Raw genomic sequence first — 21,429 nt, forward strand, 5'->3', positions numbered from 1 at the left:
TTATCGGTTGGAAAATCCCAATCATGAGTGCTAGCTGCAAGGGAAAAAAAAAAAAAAAGAAAAGAAACTGGAAAGATCAGGCAGGACAAGCCTGAACATGTTCAGTTTGTCCTTCCTATGTTACAATTATATCCTCATTCCTCAGAGCAAAAGGCAGTTCAAAGAGACAATAATACCCTTTTTAGTCTTACGCTTCGCAAGAACGTCACTGAAACGGAACTGAAGTGGTTCCCAGAGATAAGGCGACAAAAGAAATTAAACCCTTCCCTACAGCTACCCTTTGGTAAAATACCAGCAGAGAAATAGAGGCACCACTTCAGACATAACTATGGCATTCATCTGAGGAAACAGGACTTACCTGAGTGGTTTCAAAAAGATTAATTTAGTATACTGTTCCTCAAATTCTGCAGCTGCTTCCTTCCTTTGCATTGCAGGAATATTAGCCTCTAAGGCTCATACTAACTTCATTTTATGGGATGGATAGTATTTTATTGTCAGGAAATGTGATTCCCTTTTGGGGTACAACTCAGTAAACGCTTCAGTTTAAGTCCCAAGAAATTTGGGCTGAAGCACTGTAGACCATAGGATGGCTTGGGAGCAGGCAAAGCACGAGGGACCAGTTAAAGCAGCCACCAAACAGGGGGTTTCCACTGCTTTTCTTTAACCCCCTCGTTTGGGCACAAAAGACATAGGCCAACAAAGGGTCAGCTTAGCACCACAAAGAAAAGAAACACAGCTGGAAGGCAGGGCAGGGAGCACAGGCGGGATGGACCTGGGAGGTCTCTGAGGGCTCACCCACCCCATCCTGCCTCCCTCCCAAGCCAAAGGAAGCAAACCCGAAGGTGCAGGGCATAGCAATGCCACAGGGAGCAATTAAACGGCAAGGGGACAATAATTGGATTTGCAGCTAAAAGCAGGAGACACTAAAGAGCCCTGGACAGCGAAATATTTGACAGCTGCAATCCTAGGCGTGGATGGGACAGGTAGAAATAAAAGTCTCCATCATCTATTACCAAACTGCGCAGAAACCATGAAGTGCTTATGTTGAAAGGTTACTATGAAGTGAAACAACAGCTTTTTTTAAAATGAATTTTTAATCTACTTCACCAAGACTTTTATAGAGTATGGAAATAGCCCTGCTCATCACCCCAGCTCTGGGGTTTCATTGCCAATGTACACTCATGTAACGGTAACAAACTTCAACCCGGTGCAGGACAGTCACCTTTTCTAACCATAACTGGGCTGCATGAGAGCTTAATTACCCAACTGGAAAGCCATAAATACTTCAGACTGACTCAGTTTGGGTGCACTGGATTTTTTCCTGCCTTTCACTGCGTCAGGGAATTTCTTTCCACTCTACAGCCCTTAGGAAAGTGGCACATGGCTGAAGGAGTCAGTGGCCATGAATAATCAGGGAAAGACTCTTCCAGAACAAGGCAGTAATGTGAAAAAGTCTTTCTTCTGGGGCGACATTTCCATGACCAAGGAATGACATAATAAGTCCACAAACAAAAAAGGCTTTATACCCCCATGGCAGCTTTTGAAACCTCTCCACGCTGGCTTGGTCCTTCCCTTCTGTGCAGAAACATCGCATTTTGGGGGCAGGAATTTAAGCCCCATCTGCACCGGGTCAATTGCCGTCTCCGCAGCCGTGGCTTTATCTCATTCTTTCTGGCTAACGCAATCCTACAACCCACGTTAATGATGTTATTTTACAGGACACAACGTTTCACTGTAGGACTGAAGGGATTTATTTCTGGTCTGGTATGAGGGTATAAGAGCCAAGCAAACAAACCTGTTTGCATAAGATGTCCATCAAGGTACATGCAGCTTGAGCCACCTCCAAGAGGCAAGGCCAGTGCCTGGGCACCAGTTTGCAGTGACGGAGCAGAAAGAAAAGGTACAAACGGTATTGCCAGAGAGTGAAAAAGCAGCAGCACGCCAAGACGCTCCCCCCGCAAAAAAAAAAAAAAAAAAAAAAAAAAAAGCCACTGTTAGGCACTTGGAAGCTGCTGAAAGAGCCAAACTGAAAAGGACCTGCTGAGGTGCAGCCAGAGGAGCTACATGCCAGGACGCATCCTTGCGAAGGCAGCCCAAGTACTGTGGGTACCACTGGGGCACTGAACTGGTGCTGGAAACCCAGCCAGGGTGTAAAAACTTGGCACTGATGCTCAGACTGAGGCAGAACTAATGTTTCACTTCCAGCATGGGCCGTTTGCCAGATGTGGACCTCTGCTGAGAGTTAACCGAAAAGCATTTGAAACTCTGGACAAAAACCTTTATTTTGCAGGTCATTTGTTTTTAAGGAGAGGGCTGAGCAGTGGTCTAAGGAGTCAGAATCAGGTAGTTCCAACCCCCTGCAGAAAAGTGTCCGGGGACTTTCAGAGGGGTGAAGCAGGCGCTACAGGAATGAGGGATGCTGGACCAAGCCCAGCCTCCCAAGCCTAAGGGGATTTGCTCACGCTGCCGGGAGCGGGGAAACCATTTCTCACTAGTAAAGGAAGTCAAGCGCTTGACAACAAGGGAGGCAGCTCTCCCACAACTCCGGTTACGCAAACAGCTGCCTTCTGCTGGGTTTCAACATGCTTCGCCGCTCCAAAAATAATTTCCTGCTTGATTTGATACCATTAGCAGGAGCACAGAGCGCAGCACGAATGGTCATGCTGCTTCACGCTGGATCCAGCTAGCCATTGGTTTCCAGCAAAAGCCCCGATTTCTTTTTCTGGCAGAGGGGCACGATTACGCAGGAGGAAAAGGTAAGAGGGGTGATAGCGTAAGTCCTCTCCTCTTCCTCCGCAAAGGGTTTTGATGCAAGCCTGGAGGAAAGTACCTGCCACCTTTGTCCTTCCGGGCCTCTTTCCAGAGCTGAGATTTCCCAGCCCTTACAGCTCGTAACACTCATGGCATATAACCAACACTCAGCAGCCAAGCAGGAATCCATGCCAACATAAAGTTCAACGACAAAGTCACTGCTTGCTGGGTGATTAGGAGCTGTGCCGGTCCCGGACAGTGTTGCTGGAGTTCTCCCACAGCACAAGCACCCAAAAGCTAATATCACACCTTCTTTCATTCCCCACTGGATGACTTGGTGTCCTCTTTGGGGGCTTGTTGGAGTAATCCCAGTCCATCCCAGTGCTTTGGGAACAGCAGCACTTTCCATTCCTAGCTGGACTGGAATTTGGATAGCAAATTTTGCCCTAAGGTGCATCTGATTTCCTGTTCCCTATTCCCAGCCCAGGCATCTGCATGCCCCTTCCCAAGGGCCTGCCTTGGGGGGACTCCTCCAGGGGCCCTCACCAACAGTGCTTCCGAAACCTCAAGAAGTACAGAAACTTAAAGATGCCAAGGCCCAGCACATCAGCATCGCACTCCATAGCCTGTGGACCACCAACAGCAGAGTACACCAGCCCTCCCAACTCACGGCCTTACACAGAGGTTAGCTGGTATCTTCCAGATGAAACTCAAGTAATGTTCAGCAAAGAAATGAAGCAGCAAAATAAATAAAACTCAGTGTCACCCAGTAAAACAACGGCTGCAAAGTGGGATTCAGAAGCAGACAGCATGTCCACGAAATCAGTGTATTTTAAGGCAGTCCAGAATGCACACTGGTGTGAAGAGGGACTCCCCAGCAGAGTCTGAAGGTCTGTTTCAGCCTCTGAAGAAGCTCTATGGGGTTTTCCAATACTGCCTGACTCAGAAGCAGAAATCCTCAACCGCATCAGCCAAATGATTTTGTGCTGTGTTTCTCCTCCTCTTATACCTTGAAATTAAAGTTGTGCAATGGCACTTGTTTATGCTTATACATTTTAAGCCCAAAGAGGCCATGAGGGACCATTTCATCTGATCTGCACCACACAAGCCTTACCAACCTTTTCTTTCCACAATCATCCTTTGAGCCACACAATGGCTTATGAAAGATGCCCCTCAGCCATAACTAGAAGAATGTAAAGGGTGATGAACCCACCACTGCTTTTGGGGAGCGTGGACAGAAACTAACCTTCGAAGGCAAAGCCATGAAAAGAGAGGAAAGGTCCCATCAGCAGTCCTGCACAGGACATAACTCCAGGATGACACCCCCAGGTTTCATACTAGGCAAAATATACATCTGAGCTGACCCAAATGCCAGGTGACGCCCCTCCTATCATCCTCCTGTCACAATAAAAGGGAACAACCCTGCGAAGAAGGTGGCTCCTCACCTGCTGGAGGACCTGAGCTGGGTGGGAGGACAGGACTGGTGGGAAGAGTGTGCAAGCTGGTTTCCATGCTCAACTGACCCATGTCTGCAGCTGCTGCTGCTCCCACAGCCCGAGGGAGGGCAGATAAGCAGCAGTTCAGCTTTTCCAGACATAGCACAATTCCTGTTTACAGCCTCTGGGCTAGACTTTTCAAAAGAAGGAGCTAGGTGTCTATTCTTGCAGGAAACCAGGTGTGTAAACAGTTCAATTAATAGACCCAGCAAACTGTGCTCCAGCACAGCAAAGAGGGCTAGTGGAGACAAGCCAAGGGCACAGGAGCTGAGGAAGGAAAATACTTTTAAAGAATATGCCTAATTAGAGATGGGCCTGGGCCAAAAGTTTCTATTTGAACACCTGGAATAGCCCTGGGGAGCAGAATTGTAACCTGAACCCAGATCCACATTTTGTAACTCGCTCTTCTCCCAAATGAACTAAAACCCGGCTCCAGACCCAACCGTCACACAGTCTGAGCTGCAGGTCTCCAACAGCCAAAGCCTGGAGATCCGGCTGTCTACTCTCAACCGCGCTTTGGCCAAGCTGTTGTGCTGGGTTCCCGGTGCCCTCTCTCCCCACACCACCCACTGCCCTGCCGTGGGCCCACTCTGCCCCGCTCCACAGCTCGCTGTTGCTGCTTTAGCAGCATGCCCCTGGATCACTGACTCACGGTGGAGATGCCCGTTCGGTGTCTGACGGCACGTCCCCATTTGCTCCAGCGGCTCTGGCGTCCCCAGCACTGTGACCAAGCCCTACTTTTCACTGCTCTGCCTTCTGCCTGCCCTCATGGGCTACAGCTGCAGCTCCTGGCCAAAGCAAGAAGCCTGCCCCAACACAAAGCCAAGTGGCTCCACTCATGCCTGCAAGCCAAATATTGACAGCGACCCTCAGTTTTGTGCCAAAGCCGCAGTCAGGGCTTGTTTTGAAGGGCACAAGCTCCATGACGGCGAAAGCCCCTCCGTGCCCTTTATGAGCCTTTGCAGAAGTGGCAGACTCCCTTTTCTCCCTTACAGCTCAGTTCTCTAGGACAGAAAACTAAACTTCACCCACACCTTACTGTCTCTTTTGAATGTACATGTTCTTTATAGCAGAATCACATTTGGCAAAGGTAGGTCAGCGCCATCCCCATAAAACCGCCCTGTCACAGGCATGTCGTGCATTTCAGACAGCTTGCAAGGCTGACTAAACATTTACTTTTGGATGGCTCATTTCCAAAGTTCAGAAATAGATCCTTGTCCACAATAAAAGAGTGCCTGGGCGTGCCATCAGGTGGCTTCATTGCCCCGTTACAGCATGCCATTTGCATTCCTGCGCTTTCCCCCTCACAGCGTGCCGCCGCTGCCCGGCGCCGAGCTCGCTGCTGCGTCCCCCTGTCAGGGCAGACCTGCAGATAGGCGAGGCCTTATCTCCTAGCTGGATTATTCTTGGTAGGTATTTGGCAATCATTTTTGCATCATCTGACCTTGAGTCCTGTTAGGTCGAGGTAGGTGACTCAGGCACATGGCTCTTGACTGCTTTCCCTTTCCGGTGGGCACCCGGCCTCTCATCGGTACAGAATGGGATGAATTGGCACAGCTGGAGAAAGGCAAAAAGGATTTGCTCACACCGGACGCTGTAATAGTCAAGGCAGTGTTTCTGTTTTGGAAACCTTTCAAACAATTTAGCTCCACTGCTATTCAGAGCAGCTTTGCGCCACGGATGTACTTTTCTAGCTATTGCAAATTCTTCCCTGCCACAGCTGAACCTCCATCCCCAAGAAAGAAAGCAATTCAAAAAATAATAATCAGGCTTTATACAAAAGCAGAGGAAAAACTTCATAAATCCTTCAAGGGCCAAGAGAATCCATCTGAAAAGTGCTTGCCAAACAGCACCAGGGCAAAATCAAAATGATGCAACCTTTCGTAGGGTGGACAGATTACAATCAGGCAATTACACATCCCAGACCGTGTAATCGCATGCAATGAGAACACGTGTGGGTGCAGTGTGAGGCGTGAGCCTGATGTCACCAACCACAGGCTCCTCCGGTTACCCTAAAGGAGTTCTTCAACAAATGGTTTCAAAATTTCTTTTCTTAACATCAATAGGTCCATCTAGAAGTAGGTCTCCTTTTGCCATGAAAATAATTCCTGGAAGACTGGGAAACATCCAGGAGAATGCTGGAAAACATCAGCCAGAAGAATCGATCCATCATCTGTCTCATATCCAACTGTGTCTGGGCAGTTGGAAAAGGGAGGGAAAGAAACCCATCACACACAATACAGATAATCTGTTATACAGCTTTATATCAGGAAAGAGCCTTTCTAAGCTTCTGTAGGAAGTACGCTTAAACATCTGACACATGAGCATCCTCAGCTTTAATAACCATTACTGTGTTTCATCCCCCTTTTTTTTTGAAGTCTGAGAACAGCATTTAAGACTCTGGCCTCCAGTAAGCATTGCTCAGATGCTCCCCAGATGGCTTTTCCAGGGGGATTTCTAATTATTTGGGTTTTTTAAAGAAATATCCTGCAGGAATCTTTTAGGTTTCTGGAGGTTTCCTTCCTTCCTCTACAAATTTCTTTACCCAGAGCTTGATTTAAAACCAAACTCAAAGGAAACACTTCCAATGACTTCAGTATGTCTCAGATCACATACCCTGGGGTAAAAGACAAATGAACCAAATCCCATAAAAATAAAGATGGTGCAGATTTCAAAAGGATTCACAGTGAAGTTTTGTAAAGAAGTAATTAGTCCAAAAGTTTCAGCCTAGAATATCACGGAATAAAGGAACATTTAGTGAGACTGAGAAGGCAGAGAGACTGAGACAGACCACAAAGGATTAGATGTATAATCCCCTCTCCACCAAGAAAAATAAATTAAAATCAAAGCAACAATTGCTATAATAACAGGTAAACAAGAAAACCTCAGATGCTAAAAAATATTCAAAGTTTTCAGATGCTGAACTACCTTAAACAGACCAGATTTCCAAAAGTGCTAAATTCCTATCCTCTGAAAATCCATGTTAGACATCCCCAAGTGGGAGACTGAAAGAAAATCACAGTGATTTCTGGAAAGCCTGATCACTGCACTTCTGCTTTGGAGAGCAACTGGAGAGCAGAGTGGAGCCCCTTATGCGTTTGTAAAGCAAAGCAAATAATTCCGATGAACCTATAGGGTCTGTGTCTCTCCAAGCCCATCCAAGCCACCTCCCAAGCAATAGTTAATTATAATGAGACACGATACTCCTCCAGAGCTGCTGCTCCATATCCCCCAAAACGGGATACAGCCCTACAGGGCATGTTGCCCTGCTTCCTGGGCTAACTGGGAGTGCTTCTGCGTGTGCTATGGCACAGAGCCACTGCTGGCTCAACACACGGTGCTATGCCCTGTGCACCGACAGACCCTCACCATGGTGAGCGGCCTCTCAGCTCACACCGTTAGCATGGCCCTCCTCTTGGATCAGCACCTCTGCTTACCAGCGGCGCTTAAGGGCATTCGCTTGCACCACTTGGCACAGCGCAGGGCTCAGCCCGCGCGGTCGGGAGCTTGCAATCCGAATGCTACAGAGAATGTTTCTGATGCTGGAAATACCTTCTCCCTTGGCTGTGATAACCCACGATTTGTCAGGTTAAAGAGACAAGCCCCGGCAAGTGCTGGGGTTAGCCTGGAGATGGCCAGTCAGAAACTCCTTTGCCCTCTGGCTGCATTCGCTGCCTGAATGCTTCACATACCTTTGGCTCTGGATGGCTGGTGGAGTGGCTGTGAGCAGGGTTTCATAAAGAGACTGCAAGGAAACGAAAACCCGGGGTGGGGCCATGGAAGCTGGTGTAGTTCGTGCAAAGGTCGTGCCCTTTTTATTTCCCTCTGAGCACCCCATCCGAGCAGCCGGGCCTTCACCCAGGACCACCGTGAACCAGCACCCTGTGACAACGGGCTGTCGCATCCACCCGGCAGCCTCCTGCTCGTCCCATCCATCCAGCAGCAATGGCCAAGAGAAGCACCAGGAAGGGTTTAGCGCCCAACCGCAAGCTCCTCCAAAAGGACTGCTTTTCCACCCATCCTTTACGGCAGCCATATTTCAGGCAGGAGGAGGACGGGGGAGAGCAGCAGCAGTGGATGTGCTGTCCCCTTTCTTCCCCCGTGGCAAATGAAGGTCCATTTTGGAAATAATACTTCTTTCCAGCCCAATACCCTTGATGTCCCAATCTTACTGCCCCAGATTACCCAATACATCTAAAAGCATTAAGCCTTTCTCCTGCAGAGCTTCACTCCTCAGCTCCCCAAGTCCTAACTCCTCCCAGTCCACCCTTCACATGCCAAATCCACACATTTCCGTTCATCCAGACCTTCCCTCCCGCCCTTGTCTGATAGTCCTTCCCACACAAGCACCACATCCTTCCTGCCCCAACCTCACCACAAGCCTGGGTTCATTCACTGAAGCAGATCAGAATTAATTGTAAGCATGACCCTTTGAATCTAAAGGATTAGGAGATGTAAAGGAGAGAGCTCTCCATAGGAACACATGCAGGCACAAACGGAGGAAGCTTGTGGCACCCTCCAGGTCCCTCTGCTAGCTCTTGCTGGGCTCAGCTCTGCAGCCAACCCCCACTTCAACCCCCAACCTCTGGCACTCCCCCCCCGCAGCATTGTGGCTGGCTGAGCTCAGTTTTTCTGCTGCTTTTCTGAAACAGCAAAAGGCTGGCACTTCCTTTTGATAAACAATTTTTAAAAAAGAAACAAGCCCAAAAAATTGAACGGTGGCTGGGCTTACAAAGACTCTGCCTGCCCAAGACAGCAGGGCATAAAGAGGAGGATACATCCAGGAAAAACTGGATGTGTTCCTCCGAGGTAGTAGATATTTGCATGAGCACACCTCGTGATAGAGGGAGTCTGCATCCCAAAGGCTGTATAATCTAAATAGCAATATTGTAAATGTATTGGGAGAGGGAAGGAAAAACCATCTCATTGCCCCATATTATGCATGAGGAACACCAGTGCAGAGGGATGGGACGATTTACTCACATCACAGGCAAATTGCAGCAGAGCCAAGTCCCAAATCCCAGTTCAGGGACTTAACCACAGCCTATTCTGTGCTTTCTATTTTCTGTTAACAAAGAAAACAGTATTTCCCTGGATTTCAATCCCCAGTGATACTGCTGGATTTGCTGCCCAGTCATGAAATATTCCAGGAGTGGGAAGAGCAGATGAAGCTCCAGTGAGTCATGAGCAGACACTGCCTTATTGTGCAACCTGCATGGAGAGTGTCATGTTCAGCCCTCCGACCCTACCTCTGCTAATGAGGCCAGACCCAAAATGCCTTGTGCCTTTCCATAAAATTCCAGTTTTAGGGGTTTGAGGTTTTTTCTTTCCTTTTTTTTCCCATTTTTTACACTTATTATCTGGGGCTGTTAAGCCTGGCTTGACAAGAAAAATCAGCCACCCCCTCAACGACACCTTGTAGAAACACAACTAACAACCAAGCAGGCAGGGCACCGCACAGAAACCCAGCGCTTTCATAGCATCGGCTGAGGGGAGCGGTGTTCAAACATACATAATTGTTTAGCAGAGGTAACTTCACAAACACACACACTTTTGATTGCGATCTAGCCACCACGCGCGCAAAACAGGGTTTCGCTCTCCCGCCGCCCCCTCACTTTCTGACTCCAGGCATGGGGCAGCAAGGCAGGGCTGCCTCCCCTGGCACACAGGCATGATGAAAGCTGGAGAAGGCAGTGGGGAAATTTCCTTAGCCTCCCCTCAGATATCCCCCTCCCCTTTATTTCCTAACTGTCTGTCTGCTGGGGTAACCGCTGTCAACCCACAGAGGGAACCAGGCAAACCATGCCAGGAGTCCCTCTTCCCGTGGCTCTGGCGCAAGTCAATTCTCATCAGCCCCCAAACCTCAGCTCTCTGTCTAAGCAGCACAAACCAGCCGCACAAGGAAGTTCTGGATACTTTCTCCCTTTTTTTTTTTTTTTTTAAAATGCCTTTTCATCATGGTTTCCCTGGGAAGATGAAGCAGCTAACCCAAAAGGGCAGAGATGCCCAGGAGGAAGGAGGGTGCTGTGGGGAGAAGGGGCAGGTGGACATCTCCTGTGAGCCAGCACAGCCACAGTCACAGCCCTCCCACCAAATCCGTGCAGAAAGCTAAGTGGGAATGAGGGTTTTGAAGGAGAATGGGGAGCTCCTGACAAGGCTAAGGAAGGGGCTGCCAACCAGCATCCCATGAGCTCAACCCAAGCCCAGCCCTCTTCAGCCGTGCCCCATATCGTTGAGGGCAGCCACAAGACATGGGCTCTCCCTCCCATGAGCTGCTGGCTCCTGCCCTGAACCCCACTCTTCCTCCCTTGGGAAAGGGCCCCACCTATGGGTGAAGGACAAGGAGGAGCTCTTGGCCCCACCACCACGCCTCCCTCCACTGAAGTTCAGAGCAGGGGTTGTAGGGAGAGCATGGAAGAGCCAGGTTTACTGTGGGTCTGCAAAGGGGGAACGAGGGCACCTCTGCAGTGTCAGTGTGATCTTCCAATGGGTAAAGAGGAGAAAGCCAGCGGACCCAAATCTAAAACCGGTGGCCTAGAAGTGGTAGGTGGGGTACGGGTTTGCAGGAAGGAAGGGCCGGGGATGAGCTTAGTGCAGACCTGTCTGTTGCATGAAGACAGCACAGACAGGGGAAACTGCTCAGGACCTGCGTCCTGATGACTTCTGGTACATTCACAATCCAGCATCACACTCCAGGACCGTGACCGCAGGCACAATGTGTTGATGGCCAGAGCTAGTGTTTTGGGACTCAGGTTGACATCTTGCCAAGCAGACTGTCCCCTGAGCCGTTTCAGGACTGCTTCATGAGGAGGTAAATGGTGCTGTAGAGGTGCCTGTGCCTCTCTAGAGTCTGAACAGCAAATTTAGGTGTAACTGTCTCCGCTGTAGGTGTCTAAGATTAGGCAAACGCCACCCAAATTGCACTGAGGCATTTCTCAGGTTCAAGAATAGGTTAAACAAGTCATCAGAACTAGAAAGCTCTAGTGCTGGGAATAGAGGGGAGGAGAAAAGTGCCCTAGACCTGAACTCTGAACCAACAAGTTATGGAGGGAACATGTGCATGATCCTCTATCCAGACCTGGTTAAGATTACAGACAATCTGTGGGACCGTGGCTTCCAAAACTAAGATTTTTGTCACACAGAGTAAATGAGAAAAAGGCTCCCTGGATGCTGTTTTGTTCTATTTTTCAAAGAAGGCCACAAGTGGGGTCCTCTGCGCCTTCCTCAAACCATCAGTTCCTTGACAAACAGCCCATTTGCTATTCCCTCCCCATCTCTCCCAAGGCATCAAAGAGCTCAACTGACAGTGACAGACCACCTTGCAGCTCATGGATAACTTGCTGGCAGGCAGACACCACCTCCTTCTCCCCAAAGTCCCTCGATACAAAGGACAAAGCAACGCCTGTACAAACGTCACCCATAACATGCTGCTCAGCCGACCAACATCATCCCAGGCAGAGAAATACCACGGTTTCTGCTGGAAGGCAGCAGAAGCAGCTCCCAGCAGCAGAATGCCCTGCTTTGTCCTGAAATGGAGCACAACCCTCTCGCCCTTTGCCATGTTCCTACCCGCCTTCCCAGCTCCCAACTTTCAGCCCTTTCAACACCCACAGTTTCTCCACTCTGCTGCGAAGCGATGAGAAATTCCCTACCAGAGGACATTGTTCAAATGGGTTATTGAAAAGAAATGCAATTCCCTACTCCAGGCAAACAAGCTCTTTCTTTTCCCCTTGAGGAAGAAGGATAATAGCACAGCAGGGGGGAAAAAAACCAACCCCAACAACAACAAAAAAACCTATCCCCAAAGCCTGTTGTAATAATATTAAATAAGAAACGAAAGGGGTTTGGCCAGGAAAATCCCAAGTTCAAAAGAATAATTGCTCCAAGAGATTTAAGCCTACAGCTGAGTCACTAAAGTGAAGAAACCTCTCCTTGTCCACAGAAAGCAAACAAATCTTGGGTCATGCAGCAAAACTTCTGTATGTCCTTGTTAGAAAGAAAGAAGAAAGAAGCCAAATGCAATTAATCATAGTCCCAGAAGAAAGGATGAAATCTTTGTAATTAGCTACCTAGGCTCATCTTTCCACTTTTGAAGACTAATCCAGCCACCTTCTTTCACCCTTCACCCACAGTCCTGCCACAAAAGTCTACTACAAATACCAAATCACTTCTTTCCAGGGATACACACTCACCTGCAGCCTGTGGTCCCCCAACAGTTTTGCAGTAAGTGTACAGGGAGGGGTGAACATGTACAGAGAGCAAACAGAGCTCCTTTTCTTAGTCACCTTTTGTGGATGAGCTGTCATGAAGTTTGTAGACTCTCCAAGAACCTGGAGACCTCACCTGAACTACAGGAGTTATTTTCAAGCTAGGTATTTTATATCCACAATCCTGATCCAACTGATCAATGACCAGCAAACACCAATTAAAAAAAAAGGCACACAAACTTGAAAACACTTTCCAAATGGTTAAGATTACAGCCGCTTATGTTAATAAATTGGCTTATACCTCATCCTGAGGTGGTGTAAATTTGCCTGACCATCGCCCTGCCGATAGAGAGCATGTTGTTCACAGCTGTATGCACTATTTGTACAGAGGTGAGTGGACAGGACTGTATATTAAGAGCAAGGTCTCCAGAAATTAAATTCAGTAAGGTGAAGCCAGCTGGCGAGCAGCTCCTTTAATTGCGAAAGGCAAAGCCACATTCCACAGATGAAACATGTCCAGTCTGAGTAAAAGTCACAATTCCTTTGCTACAGCTTCATTCAAAGTTTTGGAAAACATGAGGGAAATGTGTAGTACTTTAGAGAGAGGAAGAGGAAGGGCTGGAGCTGGTGGTGGCTACAGCTTAGGAGCTGAGGTCAGGATCGGACATCCAAAAAATCCTATGCAAATCAGAACAAGCCATTCAACTTCCCTGGAGCCCCCTTAAATAATAAGGGTTGACAAATATTATTCCAACAATGAAAACAACAACAGACCAACTCTTTAGGTCAAGTGCATCAATGGTAAATACAATACAATGGAATAATACCAAAATTACATCAGCTGAGGAACTGAGACCGATTTCTACCCCCTCTCTTGTATATAAACCACTGTTAACATATGAATAATGCTGTCAACAACAGACGGGGAATGCTGGCCAGCTTTGTGGTGAGGGAGAGCGAAGAATGCAGAGTGGACAGAAATCTCCAGCTTTGCTCTTCCATGACACAGCAGAAACACTTATTTTCAAAGGAAGGAGATTGGGTCATTCTCCTGTGAAAAAAAATGGAAGCGATTACGCAGCTCCAAGTACAGCTGGAGCCTTCCTGTACTAATGTGGGAAACAGGGAGGGATGATTAACAGCCAGTCTGTGGGATGCGGCAACAAGGCCAAGGAGCCTCAGGTATGTCCATAATGGAACACCCACTCCTTTCCCTCCAGGTCAGTGCCACAGACACAGCCAGACGTGCTGGGGATGCTCTGGGGGCTGGTTGGTTGCACATAGCTGTCTTCATCTGTTTGCAGGGCTGAATTCCCACTCACCACCAATACTCGCCAAAACACTTAAAATCAGTAGATTGCTCCTCTCATCTTTCCAGAGAAATCTGGCAGAAGAGCTAAGCACGGTGTCAAAGCAAAGGTGGGATCTGGCTGCAGTGAAGCTTGCTACCAAACACCCAGAGTGGCCTTCTCAGCCTGGAGCTGCTGTTTATAAAATCAAATCAACCCTCTGCATGCCAGGGTGGTCAAAAGGGTCCTGCCAGCATGCTGGAGTTTGTCCCTTGTTGATGGGAATTCCTGCCATCCTTCCAGGGGGATGCACAGATCTTCATGGAGAAAACCAAATGCTGCTGGTGATGTCAGATACACAAAATCCTGTGGTAGATTAGAAAGTCCCATTTTAAATTAAGTTAGATAGCCAAGATCATTCTGAGCTTTTCTATTCTTCCTGTTTAATGGTGCCTCACCTGGAGCACCAGTTCTGACCCTTTCTATTCTTCCTGATTGATCGTGCAACCCTCTTGGCCGGAAAATGAACCACTGACTCAATACAGAGCGACTTAGCGGTCAAAGTGAGGAGGGGATACCTCCTCAAACGACCACCGAAGACCACCTGAGACCCCTGTAGACCACCTGAGACCCCCGTGCATCCAGAGAAGGCATCTGATGTGTTATGGTTATGTAATCCTATGCATATGCATTAGATAGTTTCAATATGTATTAGGTAGGAGTAGTTTAATAAATTAGATGCAATTGTTACTGGATAAAAGGGACACACCTGATGAGTCTGGTGTGCTTGATTTGTGGAAAGTCCACAGAGCACCCTGCGCAGAAAAAAGCAATCTCTCTCCTGAGCGGGTGAGATTGGTCTATTGAACAGCGGGTAACGAAGCTGCTTTTAGGACAACACTGGCAGACAGGCTGCTTTCCCCAGTCCTGCTACAGGACAGAAGCACAGCCTCGAAACCACTGCGATGGGATGCTCCGGCAGCCAGGCACGAACTGCGAGCCGAAGCCGCCCTCCGCCGGATGCAAGGGAAACAACCCCTGCCGTGGGAAAGTCAAAAGCCATGGAGTTTTTCGGGTGCAGGTCCCTTACTTTCCCATCATTACGGGCAACATTTGCTTTCCTCAGCGTTATGTTGCAGGCACAAAGTGTAAGGGCTAGGAGCTTTTCAGGTTTCAAGCAAGAGGAAGAAAACTCCTGAGGCTGTCTGCAGCAATTAATTGGGCCCAACGCTGCCGAGGTACCGGCGCAGAGTTTTCAGGGGCTACTCCCTAAGGCTGCAAGGTTAAAGTCTTCTACTCAATTAACCTTGGCAAAGATTTGAGACACAAAGTAGCATCACTGCAGCACCTGAACGCATGTGGACACACAACAGGGTTCAGAGAGCTATGCATGACACCTCACATCATAACCGAGCGTGCCCCATGCAAAATGCCCAGGTGACATATCATCATATATAGTCCGCAGTGCTTATGGCGCTAGGACAGGGATCATGAAAAAAAAATCAATGACATTTGACTTAGCTGCCTGAAGTTCATGAAAATTGATTTTTAATGAGGTAGCATTGCGGTACACATGAGGGGAGGTGGGACAGATGCTGGTAAGGCGGCCGTGGGTGGCTGTGGTGGTGAGAGGCAGCTGCAGGCAGCACTGGTGGGCAGACCGACGGTGACACCGAGCAGACGCTGACTCTTGCCAGCAGCACCGATCCCTTTCAGGACAAGCCCAATTCCTGAAAACCAGAGCTTCCCCTAATGATCTTTAACCTCCGTCCTATGCTGTAGAATGGCTCTAATGCTCACAAAGGTTGAAAAAAAAAGTTATTTCCATGCTAACCTGAATCTGCAGAAGCAAGTGTCTGTAATAAAAGAAGCAGAGCAAATTAAACACCCAAAACCTCACAAGGGATGGGGTTTTTTTCCCCCCACCAGAGAAATGCAGAGGAATCTTCCAGGAAGATTACAGCCATGTGCACTTCCCTGCCTGCAAAGTTCTTCGACACACCACAGCTTTTGAGCTTCCTTTACTAATAATGATCAGCAACTGCTAAGTTCAGTACAATTGGGCATTTCTTTCCTGTTGCAGCACATAAGAGAAGGTGGCAGCCTGCTACGATGTGCCAAGCTATGGAAAGCGAACAGGGAAGTGGCAGACATGTGCTTCATCCTGCTGTAACAAGGTTAGACCTCCTCACTCTTTTTTTCCACTGTCCCAAGCTTGCTTTCCCCTTTCCCAAGGTCTTGCTCTATATTGAGCATCCCCCAAGCACATCAATTTCCTCACGAGTTTCACACTGCTCCCAATTTCCTTTTCTCAGCTGTACAACACTGTTTCTTAAAAGCAGGCTATGCAGTGCGTGCTGTTTTTCAGCACACTCAGCTCCTAAAAGACAACTGGGAGACAGACAGACTCCATTTCTCACTTCAACTTGTTTTTAAGTCAATTTAAGTAGATGGAAGGTAAGATTTTCAACAAGGTCTCCTTAAAAACAGTGGAAGTAGTTCTTTGAAGCAGTATGGAAAGCAAAATTTTGAGTTCTGGTATGATCCTCTACTGCCACCAGCAGTAAGAGAGCATTAAAAGCTGGGCAGGGGGTGGAAGCAAAATACCCCTCAGCAGCTCCCTCAATTGTTGCAACAAGGCCAACACCGAACAAGTGGGACACTCACCCAAATTTGGTGGAGAGGACACCTCCCAGGGCAGAGCCGATGATGATGCCTATTCCAAAGCAAAGACCCAGCTTCCCCAAAGCATCAGTGCGTTGGGAAGGAGTAGTCAGGTCTGTAATAAGCTTCTGAGCACCTGCAGGGAAAAAAATGCCATGAAAGAAGCTTGCCACAGGGTCTGGGCAGCAGGTATACACATTTTTAGGCCACAGCAACAGCACCTGCCACTAAATGGTCCTTGCAACCCCAGGGCAAATGCTCATGCACACCACTGAGTGGAGTTGGTTCAGCCCATCAGTAGTAGGAAACAAAAACACTCAAACAAACCACTTCACAAGTGGCAAGAAGAGGCTTAACACCCTATCAACTTGAGTCCTGTTGCATGAGTTACATGGACTTCTAGAAGCTAAAGGTTGTTTATGGTTTTCACTAGGAGCATATAGAAAAGGCCAACTAAAGCAGAACAGCTTGGTGGGTAATGGAAGGTATTTTTGTAATCACATTTCATTTTGACCAATATGCTCATTTTACCAGGAGAAAGGGAAAAGCTCTCCTAGAAAATATCCTGGTTGCAAGAAGGTAGCTGTGAAGTTTGGGATAGCACTGCTGCCAGCAATTGATTGTCACCCATGTCCAAGCAATTTGCTCAAGATCATACAGGAGGACGGACTTGGGACTATGGGCTACTAGCCCTGCTTTCCATAACCAATACACCTGCTGCTTCATGTTCTCACCATTTCATCCCTGATGACCATCAAACGTTGCTCCTGCCTTCCTTCATGTTATTGATCCTGTTGGCTTCCAGCAATGTGAGCAAGAAGAGAGGAATTAGGCAATAAAAATAATTTGGAAAGCCCCTCAGCTCTGACCGACCTTACCTGGTATCCCATGCATGAACACTGCTGGCAGCCTGGAGAGGAAGAGGAGGGGGATGCTGGTGGAGATGGACATGAGCAGGAAGAAGGCACTTCCAGATGCACAGGAGAGAATTAATGCTGCTTGGGCGCCAAATTGATCTGCAAACCTGGTATAGAAACGGTACAATGTTATCAGAAGTGGGACCAGGCAGGTCATTACAAGCGTGATGCACCCCAGATGGATGGAGTTGCACAGCCATCTCACCCTCATTTATCCACCATGGGAAGCACTGATCAGATTCTCAGATGTGCTCAGTTCCCAAAAGAGGACTAGATATTCAGAGGAGTGCAGCCCACTGGGCCTGGACACTGGACGACCTCTCTTCATTGTTGACTACCAGCGATACAAAACTGCCTTGCAAAAAAACCCCAAATCAAGCCCCCCCCCCAACTGGAAGTCTTGCCTGGAGGAGGCGTGCAAGGACCAGTGCTGAAGCACCGGCTGCCCACCTGGGAACGCAGGCACTGCCACTTTGGTGTAACAGGGCAATGCATCAGCAACTGCCACAGTCCATTTCCAGACCCCTCGTGAGCACAAGATATGTGCTTGCTTAAGTCTCCTCCCCTGGCATTTCAATGAATAAATGTGGTTTATCTCAGAGCTGCTGAAGACCAGCCACAGGCAGAGGCAGCTACAGCAGCTCAGCTCAGTAACTCATTCAAATATTATCACTTTGGAGCACATAGCACCCTCAAATTTTACTTCTTGACTCTTAAAATTGGTTCAGACGAGGGTATCAGGCTAGCTAATTTTTTAGTTCATGTTCAACGGCAATTGAAGTTGTTCCAGTTTCTTTCCAGAGGATGTTCAAAGCAACATTTCTCATTCAGCATGACTTAAAAAAAAAAAAAAAAAGTTAGTTTTCTATTTAGATTCAGTAAAGACTTCACAAGAGTGACTCAAATTTCCTTCTATTTGAGGAAAAAGACAAACCAGCCAGATCAGGTTTTGGTTCAGGTTTTATCCAACTTCAAGATAAAGACCTAAGTTGGACAAAGCCAGAGAGTACCACAGAAAGGGATCTGAGCAACTGGGACTAAGATGACCATAAAACAGACCTTAGTGTTTTTCACTCCAGTTTCTCCTTCCTTCATTTTATTGAAGTTGCATATTACAGTTAGCAGATGAATGTTACCTTGCATAGCAATTAGTTGTGCTTACACTAAAAGAAACACCACCCCCCCCGCCCCCCACCCCCCAAAATGCCAAACTTTGGTCTACAAAGTTAAGCATAAGTAATTAAAGGGCTCTGAGTTGAGGAAGAGGTACAGGTCAAAACTTCACTGTTTACACGAAAGCCAGGGAAGTTTATATTAACAGTTTGTAACCTAAAGACCAGGATTCACTACATAGTCCAGAGCTCTTTTGGCTTTGTTACTTAAGAGTAAATTCAGTGCTTCCTCTTCTCATGGCTGTTTAGGACCATCAGGCAAGAACAACAAGGAAAACTGACCTAAGCTACACATTTTTCTCTCTCTTATCCCCCTCCTTCCCATTTTCTTTTTATCTACCTTTACACTGAAGTCAAAGCAGCCTCACATCTAGGAAAATCATTTTCATCTCAAACCTGTGTTGCAAATTTTGACTTCAATCTGGCAATATACACCTTCAGTCCCATCTACACCAGTGGGAGTCCGGACCCAGACAGAGTCTGGTTTGCCATTTTCCTTCCCTTCAGCATCTCTTCTGGACATTAGTGAGTGACAGGCACAGAGGAAAACCAGATTCCACATGGCACCAGATCCAGAACAGAAATATTACTCTAGCTTTGTATATTAATAGAAAAACTGTTCAAATTGGGCCCTTTGCACCACCTCTGTTCTTAGGAACGCATTTTCTTCCAATCTGCACTGGAAAATTTAATGTTATTGTTATTAATTTTAAAATGTGTATTATGGTAGCATCCAATGGCTTTTAGAGATCAGATCCTTAAAGTCCTACACACCATGTACCAGAGGATCCCGTAGAGCTCACAATCTACATGAACCAGAATGGTAAATCCCATGTGGGAAAACTGAGGTACACACCAGCTCCATATTCATTTATTACTTTGTTCATAAGTGGCAGGACTGAGAAGAAAAGCTAGATTTTTTCTCAGCCTCATTTTAGCTTCCTATCACTGAATTACACTGCTCTTTCAAATTTTTTCTGCTTTTTGGGAATGCATTCCCCTGTCACTCAAATTTTTTGGGGCCATTTACATTTCATTAGGAAGAGGAATGTGTGTCCTATGGGGTGGAGAAGCAGAAAAGTGAGTCTTTTCCACCCTTTTCTTATTTTGATAGATGAACTTAAAGATGCATCAATTCTTAAAGATTCATGGAAGTCTAGCTTTATATTTGTCATGGTTTACCCCCAGCCAGCAACTAAGCACCACGCAGCCGCTCACTCACTCCCCCCCCATCCAGTGGGATGGGGGAGAAAATCGGGAAAAAGAAGTAAAACTCCTGGGTTGAGATAAGAACGGTTTAATAGAACAGAAAAGAAGAGACTAATAATGATAATACTAATAAAATGCCAATAGTAGTAATAAAAGAATTGGAATGTACAAATGATGCGCAGGGCAATTGCTCACCACCCGCCGGCTGACACCCAGCCAGCCCCCAAGCGGCGATTCCCTGCCCCCACTTACCAGTTCCTATACTAGATGGGACGTCCCATGGTATGGAATACACTGTTGGCCAGTTTGGGTCAGGTGCCCTGGCTGTGTCCTGTGCCAACTTCTTGTGCCCTGGCTGGGCATGAGAAGCTGAAAAATTCTTGGCTTAGTGTAAACACGACTTAGCAACAACTGAAAACATCAGTGTGTTATCAACATTATTCTCATACTAAATCCAAACCATAACACTACACCAGCTACTAGAAGGAAAATTAACTGTCTCCCAGCCAAAGCCAGGACACCCACTGCAAGCAAGAAGACACAACATTAGCTTCACCCAGGGCCATCAGGCCAAGGAAAGGGCTCTAGGTGCTACTGCCGCACAAATAATAAACCAGCTTTTACTGCCTGGGCAAACCCTGAACCCAGTCACAGCTTGCCTGCTAGGTAGGAATACGCTTTCGTGTCTCCTGCTGCAAATTCTTTTCTGACTTTGCTGGAAAACTACATAGGCTGGCGTTGAAGGCAAGATGTGAAGCAGGACAACCCATACTCACAGGCATGACTCCCATCTGCATGAAGAGGAAGGTGAGCTCTAGGGTTGCAATCAGGTAGGCAACAAGGATCGCTTGTCCCCTCTCGACCTTTCCCGAGCAAACGGTCTCCCCCAGGGTCTTGCTCCTCATTCCCGAGGCTTTTTCCTCACCTCCAGAGCTGGCTTTTGGATTCATAGTGCTCATGGAACAACTTACTGCAGGCTGACAGGCTGAAAAATGACACAAAGGTGCTTTCTAGCTGGGAACACGGAGCATAGGTAAGGTGCAGAAGCTGTGTGTACAGTTCAAAGCTGACGGTGTGAAAAGTGCTGAGTCAGCATGCCAGGGATTTATTCCTTCTTTCTTTGGTTTTTTTTTCTCCCCTTTGCTTACTTGCCAGGCAGGATCAAAGGTAACCACACATCAAAGTGCTGATCTCCTCCTTCAGCCTCATACCAGGTGGGCTCATTACTTCAAGTACCATCGCAACAAAGACCAGCTTGAATGTTCCAGTGGGGTGAAATTGGACATTGCCCCCAACAAGAGCATGTGACAAACATCTTCAACTCTTAACTGTTTCACTCCTTTCGCTTTTATTGCCTCTGGTAGCTCGGTAGAGATGACTGTTTTAATTCTTCATGAAAGGCACTTTGATTTTATTTTTGGAGGTTGCAATTGAAGCTTACAGCACAACAGCCTTTTCCAAGGCCTCATGTTTCTTGCACTAGGTTTGTATAGATCCTGGAACAAGCATAGATCTTACATGCAGTTAGAGCTGCTCTCATCAACACCTCTAGCTGAGCCATTTTCCCTCCTTCACCAGGTGCTGCAAATTTATAGACAGGCTGAGCTAGCAAATGTTCGCATGTGGCTCCACTCAGACTACAAATTACCAGCCAATGCTGAAATCATTTAAAAAAAAAAAAAAAAATTAAATCCACACAAATCATGAGGCTGACTACAAACTGA

At 47.4% G+C, this 21,429-nt stretch overlaps 1 protein-coding gene across 1 annotated transcript in view; it reads right to left on the bottom strand.

Annotated features, from left to right (window-relative positions):
- SLC22A18 (solute carrier family 22, member 18) overlaps positions 1–20,664 on the bottom strand; it is a 60,121-nt gene extending 39,457 nt beyond the window's left edge. The window contains exons 1-4 of the mRNA XM_010563937.1: positions 20,482–20,664; positions 19,278–19,339; positions 17,286–17,431; positions 16,411–16,543 (exon numbers count right to left, since the gene is read on the bottom strand). Of these exons, the coding sequence (XP_010562239.1) occupies positions 16,411–16,543; positions 17,286–17,431; positions 19,278–19,339; positions 20,482–20,664 (524 nt within the window). The remainder of the gene's footprint in view (positions 1–16,410; positions 16,544–17,285; positions 17,432–19,277; positions 19,340–20,481) is intronic.
- Between the last annotated feature and the right edge of the window lie 765 nt (positions 20,665–21,429).

The sequence above is a fragment of the Haliaeetus leucocephalus genome, unplaced genomic scaffold, assembly GCF_000737465.1.
Source record: "Haliaeetus leucocephalus isolate CR32 unplaced genomic scaffold, Haliaeetus_leucocephalus-4.0 Scaffold173, whole genome shotgun sequence".
In the NCBI taxonomy this organism is placed as follows: domain Eukaryota; kingdom Metazoa; phylum Chordata; class Aves; order Accipitriformes; family Accipitridae; genus Haliaeetus; species Haliaeetus leucocephalus.